We start from the raw sequence: 11,030 nt of genomic DNA on the forward strand, positions 1-11,030 counted from the left end.
GTACTTGTACTTACGAGTAGCTATTTTTACCTGATTTATAGTAGGTTTGTCTTAGTTGGCATTAACTTCTTGGCCGGGCAAATGAGCGCTCTCACCCGGTATAAAATTTAAGACAACAGCCTCCCCATGGCGTCGCCTTAGAGGATTATATTTGAAAGAATGAACCGTCCCTAATAGTTCGATAGCGATAAGCGCTAAGAAAAAAAATAAGAAAAAAGGGAAACGTCGACCACGTTGGCGGGATTTTTGTTCAGACTTAATACACAAATTGCTCTTTTATTTAACATTTATTGTTCTTTTTTATCATTTTGTTACATCGCCTCGATCAAAAGTTGCGGGCAGCAACATTATAGTGTAAAATAAGTTACATAACTTGTAAGTATACAGGGATTTAAAAATAAATATGACGTAAGTGACGGCATGCACTTTTTGGCCGTACAAATGAGGAGCTCTCAGCGGTTTCACACGGATTATGGGTATGTAGAGATACAATGAGTCAGGAGTATATTTATTTCGATTCGTTATGGTATTATAACTTCATGGTTAGCCTTTTTATAAGACTTTTTCATTAGTATCATTAGTTTAATCTTGCACGAATCTCACGGAAGAGGAACTTGTTTTTCCTTTTCTATTATTATAATTACTTACGTTTGTTATTACTGAGATAAGAGTACGATACTTAGAATGTTTTTGTAACGGTGTTTGATCTACCTATTAAGATAATGATATTGGAAAATTAAAGTCGATGTCGATTTTTGTATTTTTGTATTTTTAAATTTATCAAACAGACTTACATTAGAAAAATCACACAAAGTATAAAACAGACCTATTAAATATTTATGTGAGTCTATATTACATATAGGTAGGTACTTAGACTACGGACGGGATTATAACCCGGTACACTTTGAAACTACCGGAAAACATATTCATAGTAGAGTCGAGCTACATCGAGTTGTTATTGGCATCAGGTATAGATAGTGTGCCTCCGAATATGTTGTCCATGCAATCCCTCAATCTCAATTTATTATCATCTAATAGAGCGCGTGCGGCTCGAGATCTGGTGCTTAGTAGTGGCCGTCACCCGTGGGGTCGTTGAGCCAGGGGTAGTTGACGGGACACCGCAAGCACGTCTGCAGGTTGATGGTCTCCCCGGGAACCTCCTTCGAGGTTAGCTTGCACGAGTGCGGAACCCAGCACGCGGGGTTGCCCTCTACCGCGCACTTCTCCCTCCATGGCTCGAAGTTCTTGGCCTCGGTGACAGTGCGGGGGTTCTGGATCCATTGGATCACCTGAGTCATAGTCACGAAGTAAACGTCGTTATGACTGGAGAGGATCTCATCGATCCAGTAAAGGAAAGCTTCTAAGAATTCAGGGTTGTTCTTTAGCCAAGCGGCGTGGAAGTAGAGACCGAGTGGAGCGCGGTTTTGTTCGTAATGACGGTCAAAGTTGTGGTTCAAGAAGTTGTAGAACTGGTCCCCGGTAAGAATGTTGGAGCAGGAGTCAACCATAGCGCAGCCGGGCAGGTACTCGTCGTTGCTGGGGTCCTCGCGTCTGTCGAGCTCGTTCATTACCATCTCCCACACGGCGTGGCTCCTGGTCGGGCAACTCTGCAGGTTGCCGTGGCAACGGTGCGGCATGCGGAAGTACATAGTGTACGGCCATAGAGGGGGGTTGGACAGAGGCGCAGTGATGGTGCTGTCGTAGAGGAAGGCTTGCTCCTCCATCATGGTGAACTGGTTGTTGCCGCCGACTCGTAGGTACGGAGCCCGGACACCCACCACGCTGTTGTCCGTGATGTTGGCGTACTTCTCTATGATCACTCTCATACCAGCCATTTCCTTACCCCAGTCGTCGACGGTCGCATTGCTCCAGAAACGTTCGTCATCATTGTGCCTAAGGATGACAAAACATATGTTAACACAAAGGATTGACCATTAGTCCATTATGAGGCAAGTTTTCTAGCAGTTTAAAATATGATTGTGTGAATAAGAAGGTTCGAGTGTAAACTTACGTGATAGAGTGTACGGCGATCTCGTGTCCCTTGCGGTGCGTCTCCTGCACGGCGGAGTAGTTGGTGTACTTGTGGGAGATGAAGAAAGTGGCTTTGATGTCGCAGCCGTTGGGGTTCTTGCGTTTGCCGTTGAAGATCTCCTTGTAGAGTTCGATGTTGTTGTTGTTGATGGCGTCATCGAAGGTGATGGTGATCATCTGAGGCACGTCGCGCGCCGGCAGGTCGCCAGGGATGACGGTGCCGTCCTCTGAGCAGAAGCAGTCGGGCAGTACGCACTGCGACTGGTCGCACGGCGGGGCTCGGTTCGGGTCGTTGTCGATATCTAATAAATAAAACGATCACGTTTAATATCGTGAAGTACGACAATTTTTAATTTGTAGATAGATAATACAAATTCTGCTTTATTTTTTCACAATTCCATATCCTTGAAACAGATTGCGATATTGATCAGTGGGTGGCGCTAAGCGCAGGCGCGTGCGTGCACGCATAATCGTCAGGCTCGGGTCGGGGCGAGAGTCGGAACCAGTATGGGTACTTTCGCTCGATCAAATCGCTTGCCTCAGCTGACACCCGTTTGGATTTCACTTTTTGATTCAATACACGTCGTACATGTTTGGTACTTACATACGAAAAGACAATATATCCAACGCTCGAATTATGCAACCACGTGTTTAAGAGGAAGTTGTTAACTTACATTAATAAAAAATATACGTTTTGTAAAACGCAAATAATATCTATCATGCATGGCTGAAATAATATGTTATTTGAAAATAAGCGTAATATTCTACTAAACTAATCTTGTTTTACTTCGTGACTTCATTTCAACGTCTCGGTAGGTGAATGGTGGTGGTAAGTATTCCCGTCATGAAAATATGTCTGAAGTGACTTGAATTTAAATAAGTACGCACTTAATTTAAAGTCGTATAGTGATGCAGAAACTTGGCTATTTATATATTGTTGAAACGAGTGTGTGACCGAGACGTCACTTGCTGCATACCGACTAGGACTCACCACTGAGGTCATCTACCGTATTCCATTTAAAACTTTCCAATTGACTATTAATTTTACGATTGTTTATACCGTGACAAATTTATTTATAAAGCCGACACGTCCTTTACTCTCTTACTTTGTTTTTGCCAACATGTATGACAAAATCAGCGACATGTGCATGTACTGAATCAGCGACATGTACTGAAAGAAAAGTAAGTAAATAAACTACACCCCATTTGTTAAGGTGTGTTACGACATAACATTGAGATGTTTTTTTAGGCCAAGTGATTGGCATTTCAGGCAGCCAGTTCGTCACGCTCTGCGAGCCAGTTCTTGCTCGAAAACTACGCTCAAGTTCAGTTGCGTACTTATTTTAAATTTAGACTAGTGTCGAGCCTGTTTATTAGTAAATAATGGTAGTTACGTTTAGATTCAATCCTCATTCCTAAGGAATGGCCTGCTAATGAACTGCCGCAGTCTGTGATTCCTCTAAAACGAGAGTTACCACCCCGCTACCTTAGGCTTCTTCACTTACTTTCAGATGAGGTTGCGGGGTCGTGAATCTATTTGTATATATAAAACCACTAACCACAAGAGTTCTCATCGGAGCCGTCAGCGCAGTCCTTCTCTCCGTTACAGAAGTGTCCACGGTCGATGCAGCTGGAGTCGCCGCAGGCCAGCTGGCCGTCCGGGCACAGCGGTTCCTCCGTGTACAGCAGCGGCTTCACCTTACGCTCCTTGTTCTTCAACTTGCAGTTCTTCACCGCATCTTTCCAGTCACAAGTCTGTTTCTCGATGTCGAAATACAAACCAGCTGGACAACGGATAGCCTGGATACCCTGTTATGAGACAAATAACATTACTTATATAAAATTACATTGCAAATGTTTCATCGAAAGTTATTTGAGTTCCATTGTATATTATATCGGTGCCATATCTTTGTAAGATGAAATCTACGCATACTTATATAAAACTACAAAATTGCACAATAGGTATGCAATAGAGGAACAACGCATTATCGAGCTGAAGTAATAGAGTCCCACCAAGGACAAGGGCGATGCAAAAATACATACTTAGTGACCGAATCGTTTTGTTACGACAGTAAGAGGTACTTCCTGCGTCAGAATAAACTTACTTCAGTTATCACGAAATGTAATTTGGAAATACAAAAAAATGTATTTTGGAGTAGTTTTACTTTTATAAATGGTAACTCAAAAAGGATATAAGGAAACATTTTGTGTATAAATAATTTGGAAATTGTATGGACTGATAATGATAAAAGTCGATAGAATAAACGTGCTTATTAAGTATAACAGTTATATATTTTACTGTGTGGTTTTTAATAGCCATTTGAGAAGTTTATATAGGTTTCATAAATACGGAAACAATTATTTAAAGGCATTTCATAAACCGTTTAGGATAAGAGCTAAGTTAAGCAATCAGTAGATGTTAAGCAATGAACGGGGTTAAAGGATTAGTAGGCAGTTGCGACGGATTGCATTTAAGCTTAAATGAGAACGCGCAACATGCAGAACCATGTTGAATATATTTGTGACTCAGTTCGTTTACATACAGAATGTAAGGCTACTGTTGACTGGAATCCATATAGGTACATTATACCCGTTGGAATGGCAGTTTACATCCACATAAGGTATGTGATGCAGGAAAGAGTGTGTATATGAAAGCGAGTGTAGTACGTACCGAGGCGGTACACTGGATCACGTCGCGACAGTTGTCGCCCTCGCCGGCCACCAGCCGGAACCACTCGCCGGCGTCCTTGTCCTTGCATAGCTCTTGCTCCAGGCTTTCATCTTTCTTGGCCGAGTCGTCCGATTGCCGCTTCCATCGGTGCCCCTCGGCTACCGCTGCATACAAAAATATAAGTTCAATACAAATATATATATGCTTTAATATGCAATACTTGTCTTAGTATATTTCTGGGTGGTACCCAGACTGGTATTAGGCACCCAGAAATACAAAAGTGTAAAGATACTAGTATAAAGGACACGGTAACACGTCAAAAAAATATTTTGATTATTTTATTTACCTATCTACTGATTTTCATATTAGAATCAAAATGTCACTTGAAAGCGTAAATGTCATAGGTTAGGTGAGCGCTTCGTGACATTTGACTGGATTCGAAATGCCAGCGCTTGGGCAAGCAACAAGGACGACTCTTTCTATGATGTTCTGTCTGCCGAGACCGAGTCGTACATTATGCATGGCATTTGATGTCTTTGTGTGCGGGGTCAGGCTGTCGAAATTATTATAATTCACAAAGGTTATGGAATAGTTGATTTCCTTGAATTGACATTACGTTTCAGGAAACATAAGTATGCCTATTAAGATACTACAAGTATTCTCATTAATGGACCTGTTTTGTATTGCTTGTTAACCTAGGTTCAACATATTTTAAATTGCAGTTGCATATTGCAGGTAATTAATGCACGAACTGTAATCGATATCGGTGCGATATCTACAAATGTAATCGTGTCAGAACGGTTATGTTCTCATACGAGTAGCATAATGTCGTTGCCTACGTGTATTGTCATTTTTTGCCAATTAAGAGCTAGACAAGCTTAGGTAATATTTGCTAACAGTTAATAAGAAATAAATGCGGGTTGTGCGCACACAACTCCGCGAGCACGTAACACGAGGAAACCAAACTCTCGCAATATTATCTAACTGTCTCGCTTGCGAGACGCGCTTGAGTTCGCGCCCTGATCACACTAGAGCAGATGCTTGCTACAACATGTAATTATCTTCTTATGTGACAGACGCTTTGTCTGCGGCTCAAGTAACTTATAACATGTTTGTTGCAAAAATAGATGGTATGTAGGTGCGGTGCAGCGGTGCAGGCTGCGCTCCGTGACCCTCGCTGCGCATGCCGCCGCCCCCGCCCACTCCCCGCCGCGGCGCCGCGCTCACATGCCCTCTCATTGTTTTCTTATCACCCGCGCCCGCGCCGCCTGTCGACGACGTTGCGACACATCGCGTTCACTACCACCATCAATTTATCTATTGCGTGCTTCAATTAACTATGTACAGCAAAAGCTACGCCACAAAACCCAATAGACACAGTCGAACTCGATTTCTTGTGAAATTTAATGTGAAATAGTCAAGCAATCGTATTGTCAACCCACAATATTTTAGAAAAGGTTTCACATTTTTGAAATGTGAATGTTTTCTAGTTATGAAAGTATCAATAAATATGAATTTAGCTCAGACAAGATAAATAATTGCAAACTTATTTTGAGAAATTTGTTTTGGCTTTCTGACATTAGTCACATGCGCCCCTGTCTTCACTTTAAAACTTGAATATTGAAGTTGTTAAAACCCTGACATAGAAAATACTTATTTGTCACCCACCGAATGATCAATAATAAGAACTAGTTCTCTTTGACCCGGATCTGCCACGTGTTTGGCTATAGAATATTTGTATATTAATAATATGGTGATTTTAGCCTCTCTATACTCTTAAATTAATTGATGAATTTATATCCGTTGAAAGGTTAACTTTCCCTGCCATAAAAAGAAAAGTTTTTGGCAGAAACCTGCCCGTGGTAAAAACAGCAATAGAATCAAGTGTTTTATAACACTTTATAGACATGTATAAAATTTTAAATGCCGTAATCAAATGAAACGATTATTTATAATTACAATTACAATATTATATGACCGCCATAACACTACAGGGCCGAGCGCGTTGATGTCTTTTATAAGGAAAATACGCATCTTCGAAATTATTTCTACAGTCAAACAAATCGATAAAAGACTGTTAAAAAGTTGACTTTTTAATTGTTGGTTACTATTTCCTGTTGTATGAAAACTTGCGTGTTATATCGGAGTGTAATTTAATTTACAAAACGCAACAGTTATGAGTTAAAAAACGTAAGTATTCACGTTAGCAACGTTAGTGTGTGTGTGTGTGTGTGTGTAGTATTGTGTCTGTGTTTATTGGAATTATAAAGTAAGATATGTTTTAGGAGCACTAGTGGCCGCCCTATAGATTCTCTCTTTATGTTGCTTGTTTACGTATGCTGATGTTTAAGCTGTATTACAATGAAGTTTTAGTTTTTTCGCGAAAAAGTATCAACATTGAACTCCGTCACAACCTTTTGCGTTTATAATATTGGTAGCATGGTGTAATGTATGTGGCAGTTTGGTAGTCGAGGATGGTTGTGAAGAGACAGTTAGAAGGTGCGGACGTCACGCGACCTTATGAATATGCAACGCTGACTCTCAACTTTCCTTCTTTAGACACACTCCCAACCAACATTTGCTAATAACGGGAAAACGCCCAAACGTAACCGGAAGTCACGCTGTTGCCTTGTTTACATGTACGTCTTAATCGAAGTTACGTACAAATAAATTCAATGTTAAGTATACGTAAACAGTCTTCGTGTTCTAGTAGTTACAGCGTTCGGCTGACGATCTATTAGAGGTCCAGGTTCGATTACGGATGGGGAAATTTTCTATCAATCATTACGTATATTGATTGATCGACAACTTTGTAAGATTAAGACCATTGTTAATCTTACAAAGCTGTGAGATTGTCCTTTGTTTGGTATATACATTGCAGGCTCGTATCACCTGATTGTCCATAAAGTAAGATGATTTCGTGCTTCGGAAGGTACGTCGTTGGTTCCGGGTACTATCCGTGAAACACTTCCACCAACCCGCAGCGGAGCATTGTGGTGGAGAATGCTTAATACTCCTCCGGTTGATTGAGGGGAGGCCTGTGCCCAGCAGTGGTACGTATAGGCTGTTCTATGTAAAGTAACTATTTTTACTAGGAAAATAAGAATGTTAATATAATCTATGTACTTCTGATCTCTATTGAATGTTAAGGTCAAGGTCGAGAACAAAAAAACGATTAAATGGACTGAGGCTCGGCCCGGTTGTTTACTAATTAATCATATGGTTTCTGGTCTTATGTGGATACCTATTACCTAATATACTTTAGGCATTAATTAACATACCTTATTAGAAGTCAATATTAGCTCAAAACACTAATTTAATGTAGTTTTAATATATGGAATAAATATTAACGAGTGTGTATATTTATGGTCGGATTATGGAGATGTTATTTCTCGACATTACCATTGAAATTCCTTGATCAAGGTCTACATTTTGAATTGAGAGGGGCAAGATGGTGCAAAAAGCCGTAGAATATGTTATGTATTAGAATAATTAGAAATGTTATTTCAATATTTCCCATTTACGTCTCTCGTGGTCATCATTTTACCTCCAGTTCTTTTAAATCGATTCAAAATAAGTAAGTGCTATCAATGGACGTTATGAGTAACATGAGATGAAATATATGCGTTTACCTATCTAACTATATAACAATCGCATATTAGAATTCATGCGACACGTCGCTTGCCGGCTACGTGTATATATAGAGTGGAAGTTCTCGATCGTCCGGTTTAGCGGGCGGCCAGCTAAACGGGCTCCATTAGTGGACATCCATAAGTACTCAGTTACCACACAACGAGTTATAACGCCAGTCACGCACTAAGTCCGCTGGCCCCGTAACATGCTGCTCGCATATCGCGCGTTATGCGATAAATGAGCCAACTCTATACGCTTTGCGATAAAAAACAAAGTATATTGGCTTATTTATCGCACCGCTCGCAATACGCGTGCTACATGCTACGGGGGCTGTGCTTATTCTACCGACTGACTCAACTCAACCGCTCGCGTGCTGCAAAACGGAACTAACAGTCCAACTTTTGTAACTAATATTGCATTTGCTAGTCAACGGGAGCACGACTTCGATTACGAAGGAAAACTCATGAAATTAGCTTCCAAATTACCCTTATTAGTATGTTGTTGCTTACTAAGTTGTTATGAGTGTTTGGTTAGGTAATTTGAACTAGGTTTATAGATGTGCCCCTACACAACGCAAAAATCCCTAAACTACCCGCAGTTGAAACTCACTATTCTGATTTATATAATATCTTATAATTCATATAGATAAACACGTTAACCAAGAGAAAATGAAACTTTTGGTTGGTTAAGGTAGAGCTTTGCTATGAGGACATAGATTATGAAAAAATAATCATATCTCAAAAACTATATTAAAACATGATAATGTCTTCTACTTCCCATCATATTATGTAAGTTGCTAAGTTTACATTTTGTTATATATTTTTACCCTGTCTTCTACCCTATAACATGGATTTTTCACTTTGTTAATTTACTTAAACAAAGTATTACAGTCCACATTTATAGACTCAAGCATTTTATTTATATATCATCAGCTACAGACAGATGCATGATAGGTACTTATTTGTTGCTTTTTACATAAGTAATTGATAAGAAAATTATGAAAAATATAGACGAAAATAAGTAGTATTGTGTAAAATTTCATAACGTTTTAGTCGTTTTAAGTTTAAGTAGGCATCACGATTAGTCAATTAACATTTATTAGCTCAAGTTACGAAATATCTAATTTTTGAAAGTAGGCAAGTACCTAATTACTGTAAATGATTACATTCGTTTATTTTCAAGGTCATTTCACGAGGCATTACAGTTGAATTATTTACCATGTGATTATCCATTTTTCTTGAAATTAGGACTAGTCATAGTTTTAATTTATTGACACGATTCTAGTTTTTTTAGATCTGAGTATTGGGTATGACAATAATAACCATAATTAAGAATTAAAACACCATATACCCAGTTTTCCCTTCATTTTCATTTCTAAGGGATTTTGTCTTATAATTTGCTCAGCAATACTAGGATTGTATCCTCACGGAACAGACTGGATACCGTCCACACCCAGCGCCGTGGACGCAGTTGACTAACTTGTCGCGATCTACATTAAACTCGTTAACGATAATAATTTGCATAATATTTACCCACATACCTTCAGTTACGTAAATAAATTTATAAGCGCTACGTGGTCAATTTAGGTATGGCTCTACAATTTACCTAGCTATCAATACTGTAATCAAGTATAAAGACTGCTTCTCGAGGTTGTACTTGATAGGTACTAACCGCGAATAATATTATCTGTGATTGTTTACGAGAACATATTACTATGGTATTTAAAATGCTACCGCATACCATTTGCATTAAGCGCTATTATGTAGTAATCAATTAGCTATTGCATAAGTGGCTGGAAAACAAAAGCTAGGGCGAGTGCGGTTGTCAGCCGGCGAGCCACCCCGCGACACGGCGTGACGTCACGTGGCGGCGGCGCCAGCGCAACTCCGGGCGAATGTGAAAGTTCTTCGCGGCCGCAGTGCGCACTCACTGCAGGTGCTAAACAGTTGTTTTACTTATTCTATCTACAAACAGCATCCTTCACACAGGAGGACTAACATTCTAATATCCAATTAGAACCCTTGACATGCGAAGACAATCTTTATAGAAAAGCTCTACCTTCATCGTCAAATATTGTGCTATTTTCAAATGGGCCAATTATTCACTTATTGTTACAGAATATACTTAAATTATTGACCAGCTCTATTTTTTGCAACAACAGAGCATTTCCTTAATTAGGTTGCTGAATTAAAACGTCTAAAAACAGCAAAGTTCATTCAATTTTTTTGATTTCCACAACACCGCCACTCATGTATGGGCTCGATACTTGCCAGACAAACTGTGTGTGTTAACGTGCGGTTAACGTTTTGAGGCTATCCTTGAAATACTTGCGGCGGCGTAGCGATATCCCTTGTCGCTTCGCGCACGGAGATCGCAATGGGCTGCAATCGCTTATAAACTATGAGGAGACACGGTCTATCTCGCGATTGTGGGCTAGCTGCAACTTCACTGTTCACTTTTGCGGCACTTGTATTCGACGCAATCACTGATTATTAGCAGATGAGCGGATGTGACATCGCGTCACTGGTGACGTCGCGAGATGGACGGCGTCTGGAGACGTAAGATAAAGGTTAGGACTCACCGCAGGCGAACAAGAGACACGCGGCCAAAGTAGCGACACGGGCGTAGCGCGCCATGACGGGATCACAACAGGTCGTTGCGCGGCGGCCGTGCGGTTAAATAGTGGCCTCAATCT

At 40.3% G+C, this 11,030-nt stretch overlaps 1 protein-coding gene across 1 annotated transcript; it reads right to left on the reverse strand.

Annotated features, from left to right (window-relative positions):
• Window positions 1–748: 748 nt before the first annotated feature.
• LOC126366420 (chitin deacetylase 1) lies at window positions 749–11,030 on the reverse strand. The gene is made up of 5 exons (XM_050009530.1): window positions 10,917–11,030; window positions 4,703–4,866; window positions 3,591–3,840; window positions 2,012–2,333; window positions 749–1,893 (listed from the first exon to the last, which is right to left on the reverse strand). The coding sequence occupies exons 1-5, from the start codon at window positions 10,969–10,971 to the stop codon at window positions 1,065–1,067; spliced, it is 1,620 nt and encodes a 539-aa protein (XP_049865487.1). The 5' UTR covers window positions 10,972–11,030; the 3' UTR covers window positions 749–1,064.

Source organism: Pectinophora gossypiella, chromosome 1, assembly GCF_024362695.1.
Source record: "Pectinophora gossypiella chromosome 1, ilPecGoss1.1, whole genome shotgun sequence".
In the NCBI taxonomy this organism is placed as follows: Eukaryota; Metazoa; Arthropoda; class Insecta; order Lepidoptera; family Gelechiidae; genus Pectinophora; species Pectinophora gossypiella.